The sequence below is a fragment of the Thunnus maccoyii genome, chromosome 14 (assembly GCF_910596095.1).
Source record: "Thunnus maccoyii chromosome 14, fThuMac1.1, whole genome shotgun sequence".
Taxonomy (NCBI): domain Eukaryota; kingdom Metazoa; phylum Chordata; class Actinopteri; order Scombriformes; family Scombridae; genus Thunnus; species Thunnus maccoyii.
Window position 1 is genome coordinate 1,404,509 of NC_056546.1, and position 22,660 is coordinate 1,427,168.

A 22,660-nucleotide genomic window follows, 5' to 3' on the forward strand; every position below is an offset into this window, starting at 1 on the left:
GTGATTGAAGTCACATGACTTCACACATGTGATGCATTGAAGCAATGTTGCCAGTTATCAGATTGTAATGAATGATATATTCATGCATCAAAATACACTATAATATGGTAAAAACATGTTTTGTTTTCATTGTCTAGCTTTGGAAAACGTTCTTAAATTGGTGAAATGTTTTGTTATTTCTAGGCAGATTATAAATGTATTATTACCAATATTAATACTATTATATTACTATACGATTTGTAACAAGAAAACATTGTAAATATTGACCAGAGAAGGTTTTATCGTATGAATTAAGATGATTTAGACTTTTCAGCGTCTCAGTTTTCATCCTGAACCGTCCCGCATCAGGAAAGGAACATGTTTATATTTTATTATTTCTTCTCTGAGTGTGATATCTGTTTTCGTCTTTTCTGATATGATCAGATAACACTTTGGGTGTGAAATATATTACTGAAGTGCCAGTTGCAAAACAGGTCCCACTTTACTCTAATTCACCCTATATTTATACCTGTTTTGCTTCCGGTCTTTGTGCTAAGCGAGGCTAAACAGGTCTTGGACCATCATGGATAACATCTGAATAAGATGAATATTGATAGGATTTTTCCAAAATGTAAAAGTTTCTCTTCATCTCAGTGAGTCCTGAAAGCCTGAGGCCTGCTAAACTTTTTAAAACAAGAAACCAGATGTTTTAAATGTTTTTAAAGTTTCCCTGCGTACTAGTGATCAGTGTTCACTTTGTATTTTTTCTCTTTGTTTGTGTTTTTCTTTCCTTTTCTTACTTATATTCAAAGTGTGTATCTTGCTGAAGGGCAGTGTTGTGGAATGTGACCGTGATGTTGTTGGTGTTTGTACGGGGGGTGAAAAGGGACATAATTGTTGATTGTAACGCAGCTGTTGAGCCAATCTGACCTGTTGGTCTGTGTGAACTTATGTATTCCCAGAATGTTTCTATAAAAGAACACAGAGATAATATGTCAACTCATGGGAGGAAGTTTTCATCAGTTCATCCAAGTCAACAAACAAACTTAAACAAATCCTGATTAGCATAAAAACAGTTGGCTAAACTTTTCACAAATGTAACAGGTCAAAATAAACTGTATAACCGCTAAACTGAGTCGTTAGCTCATGTTAATGTGTTAATAAATACTCAACCTGAATGAAAACATAATTTAGCAGCTAAATTAAACCATTAGCTTAACGGCTGAAGCATTAGCCACGTGTAACTAATTGTTAGCTAATCTTAAAATGTTTTAGCAGCTCAACTGGGCTCTTAACAAACCTGAACCCAACTGTTTAGCTTCAACAGTTTACTGTTAAATGTAAACTGAAACACATTTTAGCATCAGATAATCCTTGTCAAGATAATTTAGCAGCTGAACAATAATGTTGTTAGCCTCTAAACTGAACCGTGAGCTAATCTGGAGCAAACAGTTTTAGTGGCTAAACTGTTAGATGACCTGAATCAACACTTTTTATTTGCTAAACTCAACCAGTCACTGATGTTGACAAATTGTTTTAGATTCAACTGAAATCTTTGTGTATTTCTCTGATAAAAGATTCAATATCAGATTGGTTAGCCTCGGAGCTAAGTGGTTCAGAGGAGGTAAACTAAACCATTACCTGACCTAACTCCAGACTAACTAATGTTTTAGCTGTTAAACAGTAATATTACCAAACCAACACCACTTTGGCAGCTTTGGTTCAGTACATGGAGTTTTAGATGTTGTTATATTCACTCCCAGGTCTTCAAGCTGTTAAATCTTTCTGTCTGAGGCCTGCAGACAAACCTCACTCGTTTCCTAATCATTCCTTCTAACGTCTGATGACTGAACGTATAATGCGGCTCATGTTTAATGCAGTAAATCTCTGCACACTGAACACCAGTGTTGAATATACAGTAATTATAATGAATATAAATGCAGATGTTTGACAGGTTCTTGTGTATTAAAGTTTCTGTTCTAAAAGACTGATGTTTGAAAATGGGAAGAGATGATTTATTGTAAAACTCCTGTTTACTTCAGTGTTGCTTTTATTTATTTTTCTAAATAAATATCTATTATTCACCATATTCAGTGTGGAACGCCTGTATTTGTGCTTTCATCACTGCAGAGACAGAAATTCTGTCACATCAGCTTTAATTTATTAAAGGACAGTTCACAATATTCCCAGTGTGTCTTAAACCAGCAGTCAGGTGTCTGTAATCATTCCTCCTGTTCATACTGGATATTAAAAGATCCTTCAAATGTGCTTTCAATGGAAGTGATTGAGGCCAAAATCCACAGTGTGTCCACACAGTCATTTAAAAGTCTGTGTGAAGCTTCTATTCAGCTTCATCAGTCTGAGTTAGTCATATCAAGTGGATATCTGACACATTTACAGTCTTTTTAGCATCAAATTCCCTCTTTGTGTTTCCTCGGACAGTGTTTCCCTGTTGAGCTGCAGGTGGAAGTATAGTAACAAAAAGAGGAATTTGGCACTAAAAAGACTGTAACGTTGAAAGATATCTACTTGATTTGACTCATTTGGACGCTGAAGCTTCATATTAGCTTCAGATAAACTTTTAAATACATTTTTGCACAGAAGGAGGACTGTGGATTTTGTCCTCCATCACTTCCATTGTAAGGTCATTATGAAGGGATCTTCTAATGGTCAGTATGAACAGGAGGAATGATTACAGCAAGGAAAACAGCTTTAATGTTCATTTGGGCTCCTGACTGTTGGTTTAAGACACACTTGACAAACTGTGAACTCGTCCTTTAATCATTTACTACTCTATGATTAACTACAGAATTAACTAAATGTTCAACTAACAGCAGTTAACTGATGTGGTTCACCCGCAAAATGTCACTGTGATAAATACAAAACAATCACTCTCCCAGCTGTCGTATAATACTGACGAGGCTGGATTATCTACATAATCTGATCAATCTCTGATTAGTAATAAATGATCATCAGTGAAGTCAGTCTGACTCTGTCTGAAGATTTTCATAGTTTTAGTTTCTATTGAGCTCATTAGTTGTAAAGTTGTGTTTAATCAAACTGAAGGACAGATCCTGTTATTGTCTTTAATAATCGATTGATTGATCAGTGTATAAAGTGTTGATCAATATCTCCTAAAGCCCAAGTGAACATATTCAGATGTTCTATCTCTATCATGGAAAACTGGAAACCAGCAAATATTCACATGTGAGAAGCTGCTAACAGAGAATTTTTGGCTTTTTGTGCTTAAAAAATGACGAGAGATAAATTAATTATTAAAACTAATAAAGTTTTTGTTATATAACAATAAAAGTTTCTTGTAAAACTGGAATAATTTGGTGAAATAATAACATGAAAATGTGTCATTATAACAAATCTTAAATATCTTGTTAAACTGTGAAAAGCATTACGTCAAAACAGGAAAGTTTTTTTTATGATAATGAGAAATCAAAATGCTCATAAAAGTTTTGTGGATCCTGTGATCCTTTTGTGGGAATAAAAAATATTAATTATATTTCATTGATTTTAAGTGAAAGAACAGAGAACGTACTGAATGCATCAGTGTGTCAGACTGATACTGATAATTTACTACATATTTATATGTGTGAAACATTTAACCCTTTATTAATGACTCATAATCATTAATAACTGCAGGTCTGATGACTCATCAGCGACTGTGACTATTCAGCAATTATTTACTATTTATAACACCAAAGAACTCGTTACCTCATCTTCCTCTGGATGAAACTACAAGACAAAAAGATAAAATAGCAAACTGAATGTTTTTTATTATAAAGCTGCGTTCACACAGGAGGCTTTGTGTTTGTGTGTCCCTGAATAACAGAGGTGGAAAGTAACTAAGTACATTTACTCAAGTACTGTAGTTAACTACAGTTTAGAGGTACTTGTACTTTACTTGAGTATTTCCATGTGATGCTACTTTCTACATATCAGAGGGAAATATTGTACTTTCTACTCCACTACATTTATTTGACAGCTTTAGTTACTTTTCAGATGAAGATTTGACACAATGGATAATATAACAAGCTTTTAAAATACAACACATTGTTAAAGATGAAACCAGTGGTTTCCAACCTTTTTGGCTTTTGACATCTTACAAAAAGCAGTGTGTAGTCGGGGTCACATTTCACATGTCTATGAGTTGTTAACAGCTCCACCAAATAGTGATTTTTCCCTCTAAACTTCTCACATGCTTTCATTTCAATAAATGTTCAAATGATCCAATATTTCAGCAAAAATCAAAGATTAGAGAAAAAGTCCAAAAACTGAAAACAGATTTGTGTATCAGAACTTTGTTTTTTCTTCTTTCCTCTCCCATTAATCATCTCACCAGCCCTCAGATTTATCTGCTGACCCTTTGGAGGGGCCCGACCCCTAGGTTGGGAACCACTGGACTAAACTAGCTAACTGTATATAAAGTAGTGTAAACTAGCTCCACCTCCAGCAGCTACAACAGTAACATGCTGCTCTAACACTGATGCTTCACTATTAATAATCTAATGATGTCATATATAATAATATATCAGTCAGAGGGACCAAACCACTACTTTTACTGCAATACTTTAACTACATCAAGCTCATAATACTTATGTACTTTTACTGCAATACTTTAACTACATCAAGCTCATAATACTTATGTACTTTTACTGCAATACTTGAACTACATCAAGCTCATAATACTTATGTACTTTTACTGCAATACTTGAACTACATCAAGCTCATAATACTTATGTACTTTTACTGCAATACTTGAACTACATCAAGCTCATAATACTTATGTACTTTTACTGCAATACTTGAACTACATCAAGCTCATAATACTTATGTACTTTTACTGCAATACTTTAACTACATCAAGCTCAGAATACTTATGTACTTTTACTGCAATACTTTAACTACATCAAGCTCATAATACTTATGTACTTTTACTGCAATACTTTAACTACATCAAGCTCATAATACTTATGTACTTTTACTGCAATACTTTAACTACATCAAGCTCAGAATACTTATGTACTTTTACTGCAATACTTTAACTACATCAAGCTCATAATACTTATGTACTTTTACTGCAATACTTTAACCACATCAAGCTCATAATACTTATGTACTTTTACTGCAATACTTTAACTACATCAAGCTCATAATACTTATGTACTTTTACTGCAATACTTTAACTACATCAAGCTCATAATACTTATGTACTTTTACTGCAATACTTTAACCACATCAAGCTCATAATACTTATGTACTTTTACTGCAATACTTTAACTACATCAAGCTCATAATACTTATGTACTTTTACTGCAATACTTTAACTACATCAAGCTCATAATACTTATGTACTTTTACTGCAATACTTTAACCACATCAAGCTCATGATACTTATGTACTTTTACTGCAATACTTTAACTACATCAAGCTCATAATACTTATGTACTTTTACTGCAATACTTTAACTACATCAAGCTCATAATACTTATGTACTTTTACTGCAATACTTTAACTACATCAAGCTCATAATACTTATGTACTTTTACTGCAATACTTTAACTACATCAAGCTCATAATACTTATGTACTTTTACTGCAGTAAAGGATCTGAGTACTTCTTCCTGCTTCCTGTTATATAAGTGTTTAATGAAAATAAGTAAAGTCTGCAGGTATAAATGTTAATAACTTGTTAATTAATGGCTTTTCTTTCTTCTTTTACGTGAAAGAGCAGCAAGAGTTTCATTGTGTAACAATCTGAGTTTATAGTAAATTATCTTCTTCGCACAAGAAGAAGAAGAAGAAGAAAGTTTCATCTTTCAGGACTTGAGGGAACTTCGTCTGTTCTCTCAGGCTGCTGCCTCTTTAAATAAAAACCCTGCTAATGAAAATCCACCGTTAACACCCCTCCACCTCCCCCCTCCTCCTCCTCCCTCCGCCCGTGCCGGGGACCGGAGCAGGATCCCCGGATCCCGGACTGCAGGTTGTCCCGGTCGGTGTGTGACGTTTCCCGGAGCTGCGGGGCCACCGGAGAGAAGCAGCAGCGGCAGGTATTCCTCTTTCACACTGTTTCCACCTGTTTCTGCCCGCGTGCCTCTGCTCTCTCCTGTTTAATCCCTTCATCTTCACCATCATCATCCTCACCGGCCGGCAACAAGTGGCACCGCCCCGCCGGCTCACAGCCCGCCGGAGCTGCTGCTGCTGCTTCCAGTTTTCAGGCCTGACATGATTCACAGATTTCAGGCTTCACATGTTCGGTTTGTTTGATTTTCAGGGGGGTACGCTGAGTTCGGAGCACGGAGCGGCCCCGCAGGGCGGAGCAGGAGCAGGTGGGCGGTGTCTGACTGCAGGTCACCTGAGATAAAAGGTGAACACACGTTTTTATTGATGTATCACAGGTAACGTGTTTATATCTTAACACGCAGGAGCGCAGAGTAAACAGACAGCTTAGTTTTTATTATTATGAAGTTTTGTTGTTTTAATCGAACAACTGAATCTGAAATGTAAACATGTTTTCATACATTTAGACCGACTAACTGCTTATTACAACATTTACTGCAGAGCTGCAACTAATGATTATTATTATTATCGATTACTCTACTGATTATTTTCCCAATTCATTCATTTATTTGTGTTGTTGGTTGTCTGTTACTCTTCAAAGTCAAAAATAATCAGTTTATTATCACGGAGGAGAATGAAAACCAGAAAATATTCATATTTGGGAAGCTGGAACATTTCTGCCATATTTGTGTAAATAATTGCTTGAACGATTATTTGATTATTTATCATAATTGTTGCTGATAACTTTTCTGTCCATCAACTAATCAATTAATCGACTCAACAGTATTTGCATATGTATAGATTCTGTAATTTTTAATGAAGAGGAAAGAGGAGACGTCGCTTTAAAGCCTCTATTATATATATTTCTCTCCTCCACAGTCTGATCTGTCAGTGTGTAATGTGTTGGTCGTGTCTCGTAGTGATGAACCTACAGAGAATTATCAGAGACTCTGCAGCTCCTCTCGGCTTTACGGAGCTTTATAGTGAGTTTCAGCTCGTTGTTTATCTGTCCGGCTGCAACTTTACTGTTCTGGTTCACTCTCAGCGTCTCATAGCGTCGTTTTCAGAGATAAAAAGCTGTAAAAAGTCACTGTACACTACCTGCAAACAGACACAGTTAGCTGTAGACTAGCTGGTGAACATAGTGGAGCATTTAGCAGCTAAAGAGCCAGATATTTCCCTCAGGAGTTGGTGGAGAACAAAAACAGAGCTAAAAGAGAGTGAATATTGGACTTACATTCACCAGGTGGACAGAAACACGACTCCACATGAATGATAATGTTGGTTTTAAAGAATTTTGCTGGTGGAAAAAACACATCAGACAAATTATTATTGAAAGCAGAGTATTTATATACGTCTTGAAACATGTGTGGAGGGGATCTTTAATCAATCACAATGAAACGTACTTTATAAAACTACATCAGCAAACCACTAAACAATGATGAGAGAAAGTGAACCCTGATACGTCAGTGTGTCAGAGCTTTATGAACCGTAGTCCTGGCAACGTGTGTGTGTGGAGGAAACTGATGTTATTCGCATTTTCAATCTGCAATTAAAAAAACTTGAGTAGAAACACAGAACATTCAAAAAATCTCAGAATGGTGTGTCAGTGTTTCGTGTCTAACAGCGACTGTGTGGATAAAAATGTAAACAGACTGAGTGAATAAATCATGTGACTTAAACGTCGCTGAAGAGCTGAAAACATCAGATCTGTGTGGAGCGATGATGAGGAGGCCATAACCTTCCTCACATCGATACATGAAACTAACAGAAACGTCATATTTCCATCATCGTTTGAGCTTTGACTGTCGCTCTTTTAATGACGTCATCTCGTTGTTTCTTCTTCTTCTTCTTCTGCAACAGTTTAACGGCACCGACTGGAGAATCAGTTTATCTGCTGATATTCAAACAACAGCAGCGGACAGAGGCGAGCCTTCGTTCACATGGTGTGTCTCCATGTCGTTGTGAGCTTGTTGTTGTTTTAAACCGTTAACAAAAACACAAGTTCAAACCCTGAAATAAACTCGTAGTCGGTGGATTCTTGTCTCCATAACGTGATGAATACACACACACTCGTCCAGTTTGTGTGTATTGGACAGTGTGTCTGTATTATTTACTGAGCTGACCTTTAACTTAACAAGGCAGCTCAATTAAGCTGTTTAAAATGACAAACTGTTCACAAGTGTGTGTGTGTTGGATTGTCTAGAGTGACTCTCTGAGACTGTAGAGAGTGTAACATAACCTCAACTCACACCTTACCCCTAACCTTATAAAGCACCTCGGAAATGATGTTTTGCTTCATTAGGACCGGGCTTTGGTCCCCATGAGGACTACTGGTCCCAATAAGGTTGGTGTTTATACCAGAAAAGGTCCCAGTGAGGTAACAAAAACAAGCACACACACACACACACACTCAGCTCATGTAGCTGTGAATGGTTTTGTCTCAACTCACTGCTCTCTATGAAGGGCAGCGAGCAGCGGGTCACATAGCGACAGCGAGTTGAGACAGTTTGTTTTCTAAACTTGAAGCTCCAAAATGTCGTGAACTCGGTCTAAACCCCCACCAGCCCCCCCCCCCCCCCGGCCCCCCCCTTCCCCTAGAGGCTGCAGGGTGCATTACACCAACAAAATGAGTAAAATCTAATCAGTAGTGGAGCTAAAAATGTAAAGTTTGTCCTGAGTGTGGTGCCAGAGGTCAAAATATAAAGGTGGAGCAGGAATGTGATCATGGAGCCGGTAATTATGGAGACAAGTTCAACTTTATTTGTCATTTGTGCAGAATAACAAACATCTGTCATCTGTGCAATTAAATGCATAAAAAGGACATATTCCGATTCATGTGGTTTTCTGTTATTTTTATTTAAACCCATCAATCCTCAGCAGACATGATCATTATAAAAAAATGTGCTCTCTAGCGCCACCTATGTAACTAAAATGGCCGCCACGGCCCGTAGGAATGTCGTAGAGAGATCAAACCAAAACTCAATTATTCGTCTCATCAAGACCTACAAATTGTCTGACACCCCTGACCTAAATCCAACAGGAAGTCCGCAATTAGCCTTTCAAAATAAGACTTTGCCCCAATTTTGGCCCCCAAACAAACACTATCTCCTCTGAGGGTGTTAATGGTATCAGCTTCAATCTTTAATATATGACTTATGACACTGTGCTGAAAAAAAGTTGTTAAAACTTTGTAATAACTTGAACGGTTTGGATTTAATTAGCCCTGAAAGTTGCAGTGCCACATCACCCTTACAATGTAAACCAATGGGGAGGCAATCTATGGGCATGAACTTTGTGTCAAACAGAGGCTTCTGACGTCTAAACTATAAGTCTGACCACTTTCAAACCTGTATCAATGGATTCGCCACAAAATTTCCCACTAAAATATGATTTTTAATGTAAGATTTGGCCAAAGTCATGGGATTTATGAAGATATTTCACCAGAAGCGTACTCTAAAATCCTCCTCTCCAACTGCTCCTGGTGATGTCACTCCCTCAGTGCTCTGAAACATTCCGCAATACACACTCATTAAAAATCACAGGAGGAGCAAGAAAAGACTTTAAAACTCACACTCTAATATCTCAAAAACAATAAAAGATAGAAAAAACATGTAAATTCAAGATTTGTAGGTCAAAGTCTCGTGCCAGAGTGCGAGGTCAGCTTTAATTATAAGTATGTTTTAATTAGTGTATAATCCCATAAGAGTAAGAATCGTGTTTTCGTTACCTTAGAATGAGCCTTTATATCTACGGAGGGAGCAGATCGTCTTCCACGGAGGCCGCCATGTTTCTACAGTAGCCCAGAGCGGACAAACCAAACACTGACTCTAAAGAGGGATTTCCACTTTTTTTTTAATGAGTTTCGCGAGATTCTCCTACACACACAAGAGGAGGATGAGTATTCAGTTGGTTGCAGTCTACAATCTCACCACTAGATGCCACTAAATCCTAAACACTGATCCTTTAAAAACATTCAAACCAGCTGCCTACTAGCCTGTTGCATCATGGGACGTCGCTCTCTCTTCAGATTCCTCCCTGTGACAAAGGCGTCTAAACTTAGCCGGTGATATAACAGGCTGAGAAGATCAGGCTGCTCTGAGATCAGCCTGTCAGCCCCGTCCGGCCTCACCGCTGACGAGATGCAGACACGTTACACACATGTCACATATGTTATATGTATTTCCTACAGAACATAGTGATGTCTTCAAATGTCTCGTTTTGAATTTATTCAGTTTATTATCACATAAGACAAAGAAAAGCAGAAAAATCTTGACCCAGAGAATGTTTGAGTCATATTTTCTTTATTTTCATGCTCCATAAATGACTTAAACAACAGATCAATTATCAAAATAGTTTCAGATTAATTTTCTAATAGTTTGAACTCTACTGTCGTTCGATTCATCATCATGTTGTCTCGATCTTTAATCAGATTTTTTTGCCAATTTTAGTTACAATTTTTATTAAGTTCTTGTTTTAAGACACAATTTAAGATTTGAGAACTTTTCGTTTCTTTTGTTAAAATAAAAGAAAAAGCTGTTGAAGAAGAAACATGTTTATATTTCCCAAAGTAAGATATTGCTGAACCTCAGGTATTATACTCAGAGTGCTATAAAATGTAATTGGATTACTGCACAACCTTTCTATTGAGTTTAGTTGTTTTTATGTTAAACTGAGTCAACTGTTCGCTAAAAAACTCCCTGAAACAACGATTGTCCAATCAAAGCTGTTTTTTTTTAAAAAACAGACAGAATATTAATATAGAAAACTAAGTGTAGGTGTATTTTACATTCAGTATCTTCTAAATATCTGTTCAGATAAACTGTAGAAAACAACAAAACAAAACAAAACAAAGGACGATTACTATTACAAGAAGGTTTATAGGCTGTGTAGTCGAATAAAAGAAACATTTGTGTGGTCAGTACATGAAACCTCACACATGCTGACAACTCAGCAGCAGTGTGTGTGTGTGTGAGTGTGTGTGTGAGTGTGTGTGAGTGTGTGTGTGTGTGTGTGTGTGTGTGTGTGTGTGTGTGTGTGTGTGAGTGTGTGTGTGTGTGTGTGTGTGTGTGTGTGTGTGTGTGTGTGTGTGTGTCAGGGAAGCTTCCACCTGTTGTTAACACCTGCTAATATAAAAGACCATTACTCTGACATACATCTGTTACTGCACAGACAGAAGCTGTTAATGTTCTGACTGCTGTCATCACTTTTAAAACTGTTTTTATTCAGGAAATTTAAAGCTTGACTCTGGTGATATTTTCTTTATTTCTTCAGATCCAAACTAACAATGAACTGATCTACTAACAAGTATTATGTGTGTATCAAAGCCTGATATATCTTATTATCCTCTGTTGTTGTCCAGAAACACACCGGTCTGGTGAGGTTTAAATTAGTTAGGTTTGGGTTCAAATGATTAACTTTGTTAAAGGTTAAAGAAACATGTGATGGGTTAAAGTTACTACTTCCTTAAAGTTAGGGCACCTTCATCGTCATGGCTAGAAGAAGAGGACACAATGAGATGATGTCATTAAAACGATGGAAAACCATGAGGAACATATGATGGAAATATGACATTTCTGTTTGTTGTAGATGTTGAGATATTTCGAAGGATCAGAGGATCAACAAAGTCATTAAGATTCATCCTCTGGGAAACATGAATATCTGTACTGAACATCAAGGCAATCCATCCAATAACTGTCAAGATATTTCAGTAAATCTTCTGGTGGCTCTAGATTAAAGTCAGAGGATCAACAAAGTCTCTCTCCAGTCAGGTTTCCATCTGAACCAAACATTTGCTTTTTTATCCACGCAACAACTTTTACACCTCAGGGTGAAAACATTTCTGCAATACTTTGAATTTCTGGCATTTCCACACATGTGGAAATTGAAAATGTGAATAAAAAGGTGTGGCTGGAAACGCACCATGAGACATCTTAACCCATAAGAACCCATTTCTCCTTAAAGGAAAATTATGGGGAATATAAAAAAGACCAAATGGACCACAAGGAACACATTTCTGAACCCTAACCCTAACCCTTTTATTTTAGAATTCTACCTTCAGTGTCAAAGATCTGTAATGTAACATATATGTCATATTATATTATTTCCCTAACTTGTCTTATATCAATTTGTTCAAGAACAGGTTAAATGTAATACAGGACATCTTATTAGAGCATCAGAATTGTTAAATGGGTTGACCAGGCACACCGCCATTTTGGAAGAGATGTCATGGGTACACAGATCCACACATGGTCACATGACTGCACCAGGATGTTCAGTAGATGTCACTTAGGGACTTCATGAGTTCAAATCAAGGATAAAGCTGTTATAAGGAATTTTCCAGAACATTAAAAAGGGTTGGTGACACCTGTGTCACCATGGGTTCTTATGGGTTAAAGTTAGGGCACCTTCATCATCATGGCTACAATAATAACCACAGGGTTAAAGGTTAGGAGACGATCGTAGTTACGCTTTTTAACTTGCAGTTGGAAACAGGAAACAAAGTCCACTGTTGGGGTTAAAGCCTCCATCCAGCCTCCTCCTCTGAATGAGGAAATCTGTCCACATATATATACATCGTTATATATATGTGTACCCTAACCCCTAACCCCTAACCCATAACCCTAACCCTAACCCATCACTAACCCTAACCCCTAACTCTAACCCCTAACCCCTAACCCTAACCCCCAACCCTAACCCCCAACCCTAACCCCCAACCCTAACCCTAACCCATCACTAACCCCTAACCCCTAACCCTAACCCATAACCCTAACCCATCACTAACCCTAACCCCTAACTCTAACCCCTAACCCATAACCCTAACCCATAACCCTAACCCTAACCCATCACTAACCCTAACCCCTAACTCTAACCCCTAACCCCTAACCCTAACCCCCAACCCTAACCCCCAACCCTAACCCTAACCCCTAACTCTAACCCCTAACCCATAACCCTAACCCATAACCCTAACCCATAACCCTAACCCTAACCCATCACAAACCCTAACCCCTAACTCTAACCCCTAACCCATAACCCTAACCCATAACCCTAACCCTAACCCATCACTAACCCTAACCCCTAACTCTAACCCCTAACCCCTAACCCTAACCCCCAACCCTAACCCCCAACCCTAACCCCCAACCCATCACTAACCCCTAACCCCTAACTCTAACCCCCTAACCCCTAACCCTAACCCATCACTAACCCCTAACCCTCAACCCTAACCCCTAACCCTAACCCCCAACCCTAACCCCCAACCCTAACCCAACCCTAACCCCTAACCCTAACCCTAACCCATAACCCCTAACCCCCAACCCTAACCCATCACAAACCCCTAACCCTAACCCCTAACCCTAACCCCTAACCCCCAACCCTAACCCCTAACCCTAACCCATCACTAACCCCTAACCCCCAACCCTAACCCCTAACCCATCACTAACCCTAACCCCTAACCCCTAACCCCCAACCCTAACCCATCACTAACCCCTAACCCCTAACCCCTAACCCCTAACCCTAACCCTAATCCTAACCCCTAAACCACAGTTACTACAACGACAGATGTCACTCAAACTAACCATAGCTTGTTTTTTTGGCGACTGACATTACGACCTGTTGTGTTGTTTTTCTAGAAGAACAGACTAGATAATAAATATTATTGTTTATTGAGACACACAGTTTGGCTACCAGACAGATGCAGTTTGTAGTCGGATGCCTTGCTGTAGGGAACTTCAGCAGTAATGTGTGTGTGTGTATGTGTGGGGGGGGGGGCGTTGAACCTGCGACCTCGCTGTAATAACCAGTCTGCTGCTGACCTTTCTGCTATCGGAGCCACTTAGCTCGTGCCCTTTCAGTTTCAGCTTTATCACCACAAAGATAATGAGACGTTTCTTGGCATCGCCCCTGATTGGGTGCGAGGGAGACCCTGGGCGTGACGGGATGATGGCGAGGGGGAGGAAGGATAGGGGAGGGCAGGGAGGGGGGGTCTAGAAGAATCTGCTGGGTCTATATTAGCTCCGGTGAATCACAGCGAGCCTGGCATACCGGGTGTCCCCTTTCATGCCATATAAGTCCACCCCCCCTCCTTTCCTTTCAGGCCCCCCCCTCCACCCCTACCCTGCCTCACCCCGCCTCACCTCGCCACCCCCCCCCCCCCCCCCCCCCACAATGCCACAGTGCTATCTCTGGCTATTCTTAGGCTGTCACTTCAGCCCATCTGAGCAGGCGAGTCCTCTCCTTTTTCCTCTCTCAGCTTCTTCTTCTTCTTCTTCTTTCAAGCATTTCACACTTTTTTTTTCCAGGTTTGTTTTTCCTGCTTCTTCTTTCACCTGTTTTTTTTTTTTTTGACGCCCGTTTCTTCTTCTCTGTCTTCTTTTTTTTTTTAGAGGCTACTCGCCGCTGGCCCTCCCTCCCGTCCCTCCAGCTGCTGTGTGGGGTTTTTACTAAATTTGGTTTAAATCGTCCGTTTCGGAGGAACTTTTCTTGTCTGGAAGAATGAGCGCCTACACCGTGTCGCTGCCCGGCCCCGGACCCTGGGGCTTCAGGCTGCAGGGGGGGAAAGACTTCAACATGCCACTGACCATCTCCAGGGTAAGAAACTGCTGAAAAACACCTTCTTTTCATTCATTTAGACTACTTTTCTTCTTCTGGGTGTTCTGTATTTGGCCTCAGTTTGGTGGAAGTCTCTTCTAAAACTGCTGCAGAGGAGCTAACTGGTGTTTCTGTCAATCTTACATCTTTAGTGACCACTTTCTAAAGTATAACATCATATTCTAGACGTTCTAAAGTGATTTTTTATGTCCTCAACAATGCAAAAAACATCCTAAAAATCCAAACGCAAGAAATCTGCCAGTGCGGTAGGAATATTTCAATAAATTCATTGAAGAATTTCCTAAAAATGATTGACCTGAAACAAAAAAGAACAACAGGTTTGAGTTTGGTCTCTGTCCAACACCTCATTTCCTGTCATCTCTCTACTACTATCCCCTATCAAAAAATCACAAATTGAAATATTTGTACCTTAATTCTAAAAGAAATGGAGATTTTAAGGACTCAGTTAGATGTAAATGACTTGATCAGAAGCAGATTTTTGCAGTGAAGGCAGCTGTTGGTTTCTATTTGCTTCCATACAGTGAGAATTTATCGTAAATGTATTTTTTTATGGTCACATTTTAATGAGATCAATCAAATGAATGATGTAACTTCAATGCAAGCAAATATATTTGACTCCTGCAAGCTGCTTTTCTGAGTTTACTGAAATGAATGGAAAAATATGGCTGCTTGCAACGATATTTAAAGAGACAGTAGACAGGAAAAAAAACCCAGCAGTATGCTCCTTTAAAGCTTCCTGTTTCTTATTGATTGTTGGTTTCTGTGACGTGAGAAAGTTTGTGGACATGAACTGTGATTTGGTGGATGATTCAGAAACACATGTGAAGCATGTCAGGGTGAGATTCGGGGCCCCTGGTGGCCCCTGGTGGCCCCTGGTGGACCTAGGTGGCCCTGTGGAGGGCGTGGCGGCTGCCAGGATTTGTCAGGGAGGCCGAAAGCAGAGCCGGAGGCCTAAAACTGGAGCTGGTGTTGGTTTCACAGCCGTGGCTCTCTGAATAGACCAGAGACAGAAAACTCTCTGCTTCGCTCTGCTTCTCTCTCTCTCTGTGTGTGTGTGTGTGTGTGTGTGTGTGTGTGTGTGTGTGTGTGTGTGTGTGTGTGTGTCGTCCTTCTGGGCTCACAGGAGAATTTGTTGCATCTGTTGTCAGGATGCTGTGATCCCTGACCTTTGACCTTCTCACTGCTGGCTGGCTTGTAGGTGATATAAGAATAGAGGCTCATTCTGAACAGCTTTACTTTAATGTCTGAAAAGTACAGGAGGATTTTATTCTCTGTATCAAAAGCTCGTCACTGTTTACAGGATTTGTCTCAGCTTACAGCTGCCATCTGCAGATCTGCTCACTGAGACACACAGGAAAATGTTGATCAATGTTTCCTAAAGTCCATCATGACGTCCTCAAATGTCTTGTTTTGTCCACAACTCAAAGATATTCAGTTTTAGTCATAGAGACTAAAGAAACCAGAAAACATTCACATTTAAGAAGCTGAATCAGATAATTTGAGCTTTTTTTTGCAGACAGTTTTACAGGCTGCATATTGCCCCTCGTTCCTCTCGTGGTTATCTGTTTGCCGGGTGTGTATTTGGAGGCGGTCTGTGGTTTAGGCAATTAATTGCCTGGAGCAGCAATGTGTGAGGAGCGAACAGAGAGGAGGATAAATCACCTGGCAGCAGCGCCCAGTAAATACATTTCATTATAGATTAGAAGCGTCTTTCCCCCCATAAAGTCGGTACCTGAATAAACCCGGCGGTGAGATTAGCTGATAGAATCAAAGCTTCAGGAGTAAAAAGCCAATCAAACCAATCAAAACACCTGTTCAACAAGCATAAACCTGCAGAAAAGTGATATTTATTTCTGCTTTGCCTGCTGGTTAAAGTCCTGTTTCTCTTCTTGTTCCTTCAGTTGGATGTTTGTTCTCGTCTCTGTGCAGTTTGTTTGTTTTGAGAGTTTCACCTTAAATCTCAGTTTAACTTGTGAAGCTACGAGCAGGATTTGTGACATCACAACTAGTCTGAAGCCAATCGTGGTCCAGTATGCAGCTGACACTAGTGTGATGTGGAAACTTGAAGCCTCCAGAGCAGAAACACTGAGACACAGTGAAGGAGGATTGGATTTTTAATGAGGGAGAGGAGGAGATGTTGTTTTAAGGATTTAAGCATCCGACACACATTATTATTCCAAGCAGAGTGTTTTTAAGTCTTAATTCATGTCTGGAGGGAATCTTTAAGCTAAAGCTAAAGCTAAAATGAAAGCTGACTGTATGTAGCTGAACTGTTTCACCTCATCAGCCACGTTTCTTAAAACTGAACAAATATTTTTTTGACTTTCTGGCCGAGACGGCTGCCTCCCCCTCCCACCCCCCCCTCCCTCCAGACCAGCCCCCCCTCCCTCCCTCCAGACCAGCCCCCCCCCGTCTCTCTCTCTCTCTATCTGCTGCAGGCAGTGAATCCACATCAGCAGTTAGGGGGCGTTCAGGCTGTCATCAGCAGCCCTCTCATTCATTTGAATGGGTGCAGTGTGTTAATGCAGAGTTTGCTCAGGGCACCGAGACACCCAGGAAGTGATTGGTTCAGGTGAACCGCAGACCAACGAGCCAATCGTCAGCAGGTGTTGTGTCTGCGTCTGCACAGCTGCACAAGTGTGGAGATTTCTTTCCCCTCCTGTTAGGACAGAGGACACAGTCTAACAAGCATTTTCTGCTGTGTTTTTAAGGTTTTATCCAAAGTTTTATTTATTCTATTCTTCATAAATAATTATAAGGAGACTAAAATGATTTGACTGCTGTTGGATGTTTGGTGACGTGTGGATCTGCACTGTAACTGCAGGCAGACTCCGGCGCTGTCAGACGGTCCTTCAAGGCCCCAAATCCCCCTTTTTTTTTTTTGAGGCTCGCCGTGACCTCTGACCCCCTCATGTGCTGTTTGTACATCTCAGAGAAGGAAGAGCAGAAATGTCCTGCAGCTTTGTTGTTGTGTTTTAAAGCCTCCTCGTCTCTCTCACTGCTGCTGACATGAAGCTCAGCTCGGATGGAAATATGATTCAAAGGTTTGAAGAGCAGCCATATTTATTCCTGGAGGAAACTTTGATTCAGAGAAGAGAAAATCCTCTCAGAGACAAGAGAAGCAGAAGTTACCACATCGCAGGACATGTACAGAAACAGATGTGACGCACAAAATCTAAAGTTACATGAATTCAACTGAGACTTTTACAGTTTTGAGATGAACTAGAATCTCTCTAAGCGGCGTCCTCTCGCTGTTCCACCTGATACAGGACAGATGAAAGACGCTCTTGAGTTGATCAGGATGTTAATATCATCATCTGACTGCCTTCAGTTATTACTGTGAGCTCAGTTATTAAGCTTCAGAGGAGCAGCAGAGAGTTATTTACAGCCCTGGGTTTCGTCTGTCAGGTAATGAACATGCTGTCTTATTGGTGGAAGCTGTATGCAGCCTGTGAGAAAGCCTGCAGACAATACTCAGGGCTGAAAGTCCTTTAATTCCTAAAGAAAATCATATATAGATGGATATCTTTTGGTTTTTAGTTATTTGAAGACGTTGCCATGAGCTCTAAGAAATTAATAATACTAGTAATACTACTACTTTTATTACTACAGCACAGTATTGATCAGATTGGAGCAGATCTGATTATTATTCAAAGAAGAAGATCATCAGTCTGTCTGCAGTTTTGGCTGAAAGTCCTGCTGAACCGACACACTGACATCCAGCAGCTGTTCACACACACACACACACACACACACACACACACACACACACACACACACACACACACACACACTGACAGCAGGCTCAGTCATTCAGGAACAGCTGACGAGCAGCTTCCTCTCCGTGGTTCATGCTACGCTATTCCATGACATCATCAGCACACGGCCATGTTGGAGACAAATTACAAGCAGCTTTTTTAAACTGTCATCAAACGTCACATCGCTGCAACGATCAATCAATCAAACGTCCTGATTTGATTTCCTGCTCAGTTCAACACTGAACCCACATGTTGAACTTCAACACACTGAGATAAAAACACAACAGGCAGCACATGAGGATCTTTATTACATCACTGTTTTACTGTAGTTTTAATGGTTGATAGTGTATAAATGTGTATATAGTGTAAATACAGTCAGATGTGTAGCTCTCTATAGAACGTACTACAGTGGATCTACAGGAACGAGTCATAGAAACGCAGCAGGAAAGTTTTCATCTTGTTTTTTGGTTGAATATAGATGTATTTCAGTATGAATACATGTTAGTGTTTGAGTTTGGAAGTGAGGATGTAAACTGTGAAGGCTGTAGTCACTGAACGCTTTCTGTGTATAAAAACTATGCAAACGTGTCACAGTTTGATCCAGAATCGTTGCTGTTGTGTCGACTGTGTGATGCAGTTTGAAGATGTGGATTCAGTATTGATCCCTGCAGGTAGAAATACTAAACTTCTCTGGTTCCAGATTCTTAAATGTGAATCTTTTCTGGTTTCTTTCGTCTTCAGTGACAGTAAAAACCGGATGTGGACTGTTGGTTTACGACAAAACAAGACACATTAATCTCTTGGAAACACTGATCGATATTCTTTACACTATTCTGACATTTTAAAGACTGAACGATTAATTGAAAAAATACTCGATAGATTAATCGATAAAGAAAGTAATCATTAGTTCAGCTCTAAAAGTGATGAATCAGACGAATTTTTGAATCTTTTCTGTGTCGTACATGACAGTAAACTGAATATTTGGACTATTGATCACACAAAATGATACCCTGTATATATTATAACCGGCATGTTTCACTATTTTCTGACATTTTATAGAGAAAACTAATTGTGAAAATAATCTCATATTGATGGTTAATTGCAGCTCTGTTGGCAGAAAAATAAAGACTTTTATCTTAATGATTTAAATCGAATCATCCAAAAATACTCAACAACCTGAGATTGATCCCGGCGTCCTGCGTGGTCTCATACACTGTAAATCTGTTTGTGTGTGTGTGTGTGTGTGTGTGTGTGTGTGTGTGTGTGTGTGTGTGTGTGTGTGTGTGTGTGGAGCAGAAAAGCCTGTTAGACACACACACGTTAATCTGCAGGCTTTCACCACAAATATGTTAATACTCAGAGACGGAAATAAATAAAACACAAAGCCCCCCACACAGAAACTCTTGAGCTTTGTTTGAGAAATATCTGCCATGTGGTGATAATCTGCCGCCATGATGGCAGCAGCCGCGCTCGCTGGAATGGATTTACGCCGCCGTTTTCTGGCACGGACGGAGAGTTTGTAGATGAGCGATGGACTGACGGACGGCGGGACGCTTCGGTTTCATTGTCTCCTCGGGTTCAGAGCAGCGGGTTCATGGAACGGAGATGAAACAGTGGGATTAACTCACAGATGAGGATGAATCAGTCTCAATCTGCTGCTGCGGGTGTGAAGGAAATCAGATTTACACGACGTTTTCTAAAGAAAACAATCAGGTTGATTCATGTGAAGATGCACTGATGGGCTGATATTTTACTTTCAATCACACACCGATCAATGAACGTTTCAACAGGCTGAAATGATCCGCATTAAGCCGTCTTCTTCTTCTTCTTCTTCTCTGTTTCAGCCTCCGTCCAGCTTTTTCAAAATGGCCTCCAGAGTGTGTAAATGTGAAAACGCTGACTTGGCGTCGTAGTGAGTACGAGGAAAACGAAGCTTTGTAGAAACGCTGTCATATCGCTGTCAGAACAGATGTTGCGCTGCGTTTTATTGGCAGAGGAAGAAGAAGAAACGCAATGACAGTAACAACAATAGTTCTCTTTATTGTCGCCGTGGAAACAGAAAGGTAAATGCTAGATTCGATGGGTCGGGGGACAAACTCTCGCGAGTGTGGTTAGGGTTATGCTTAAGGTTAAGTTTAGGGTACAAATCACAGTATACTGTTTCTTCTTCACTGGTTTTCTGTGGCTGGCTTGCTGGTCTGTAGGCCCAGTAGGAGGAGAACGTCCTGCTGTGGACACTAAAACGCCGTTTTAGAGTTTAGCGGCTTCATGTAGACAAACGTATTATTCAAGATTTAAATTCAAGAATGTTTAAAAAAAAAACAATTAAATATGATGCAGTTATGTCGCTGGTTGTCACGGTAACGCAGCAGTCAGAGATGGCACCTTTAAGAGGAAGTGATGCTGAGATCTTTCACTGTAAACAAAACTCAAAGAAATGCAGATCCAGACGTGCAGATCCAGGCGTGCAGCTTCAGAGTGGTTCTGGCTGCTTGTTGGGAGACAGATTGTGTTTGTTGTGTTTGATAATTAATTTGTTCCTGACGTCATATCAGTTAGTTAGTTTTTCTGTTTTTGGTTTTGTTTGTTACACCTTAAATATCAACGCTGTCTCCTCTAGAAATGATGTCATCGTATAAAATGTTTTCCTATTATGTTTCATCAACAAACATAATCACTGTCTGGATTTTTGCATTTTTTCAGATGAATGAAGCGACATTTCTGACGGTTGTCAGGTACTAATAAAGGTAAACTGTTTAAATTTAGATGAGGAAGCCTTTTTTGACATCATCTGATTGTTTTTGAAGGTGTTGGAGGGTTTTTTAACCCGTGGAGGAGTATTAAGCCTGAATTTAAAGTAAAATTATGAGTATTTACTCTGTTAAGGTGATTATATAACACTTAGAGTGGAGTTACAGATAACCTCGTTTACCCCCTGCTGTGCTGTAACTCTGTTATTTATAGAGCAAAATGACACACTCACAATCAAATCCTCCTCGGTCCAGATCAGACCCGCCGGTCTGTCAGCGGGGATTATCTGGGGTCAGGTCCGGGAGTTTGGGATGGTTGGAGGTTGAAGCAGTGAAAGAGGAAGCTTCTGGCCGCTGAACGGCACCAACATGAGACCAGCAGGGACCGACGGGGAGATCTAACGTTAGATTTCATTTGCTCACCTCGTCATATGAGAGATTTTTACTCTTCTGTTCGTTCTTTTGTTTTTTTTCTGTCTCTCATATTGCATGTGAGTAGTATTATACATGCTCTAAAATCTTTGTCTTTATGTGCAGAAGTTTTTAATCCAGCACATATCTCCATATCTGAATGGACAGAAGAGATTTTTAGGGTTCCAGGGATGTAATAATATAATAATAATGACAGCCTTTGTGATGTTAAAACATTTATTGATTTTCACTGATTCAACACTTCCTGTTCATGGATGTAGCTGTAAAAACTTTTACTGGACAAAAAGTCAGAAATTTGATGATTCTGAACAAAGATCTCAAGTTTTTCTCTGGTTTGAAAGCAGATTTACTGACGCTGATCCTGAACACATCACAGAGAAACACACAAATCCGAATCGTGCGAAGATTATTGGCCAACCTGTGGCTCACTCACTGTCAAGCAGCTCACAACCAGAGCAGCTCTGACTCGCTAACAGTATCAAAGAACTACTTCTGCCTTCAAATAGGAGATTTAGAGTCCTTCGATTTAAACACAACAGGCTGAAGAATTCTTTTATACATCAGTCTAACCTGTTGCTAAACCAGAATCAGCGTGCTGCTGGTCGAGATCAGATATGATGTCATATGTATGATTGTTGTGACTGTTTGATGTGTGATGTGAAAAATATATCATAATCTTGTCGACATCTTAAACTGAACTGCCAACAGACACAAAATGAATTTCAGTGTAAGCTGACAAAGACGTATCATATCGTATCATATCGTATCGTATCGTATGGTGTATTGTATCATATCATATCATATCGTATCGTATGTATTGTATCGTGTTGTATCATATCGTATCGTATCAAATTGTATCATATCGTATGGTGTATTGTATCGTATCGTATCGTATCGTATCATATCGTATCGTATGGTGTATTGTATCGTATCGTATCGTATCGTATCATATCGTATCGTATGGTGTATCGTATCGCGTTGTATCAAATCGTATCGTATCGTATCGTATCGTATGTATTGTATCGTGTTGTATCATATCGTATCGTATCAAATTGTATCATAT

General features: G+C 39.7%; 1 protein-coding gene across 1 annotated transcript in view; it reads left to right on the forward strand.

Moving 5' to 3' along the window:
* Positions 1-5,934: 5,934 nt before the first annotated feature.
* The window catches only part of LOC121911191 (LIM domain-binding protein 3-like), a 95,484-nt gene continuing 78,758 nt past the window's right edge, over positions 5,935-22,660 (forward strand). Inside the window, exons 1-3 of the mRNA XM_042432465.1 lie at positions 5,935-6,040; positions 6,265-6,357; positions 14,432-14,636. Of these exons, the coding sequence (XP_042288399.1) occupies positions 14,541-14,636 (96 nt within the window). The 5' untranslated portion in view covers positions 5,935-6,040; positions 6,265-6,357; positions 14,432-14,540. The remainder of the gene's footprint in view (positions 6,041-6,264; positions 6,358-14,431; positions 14,637-22,660) is intronic.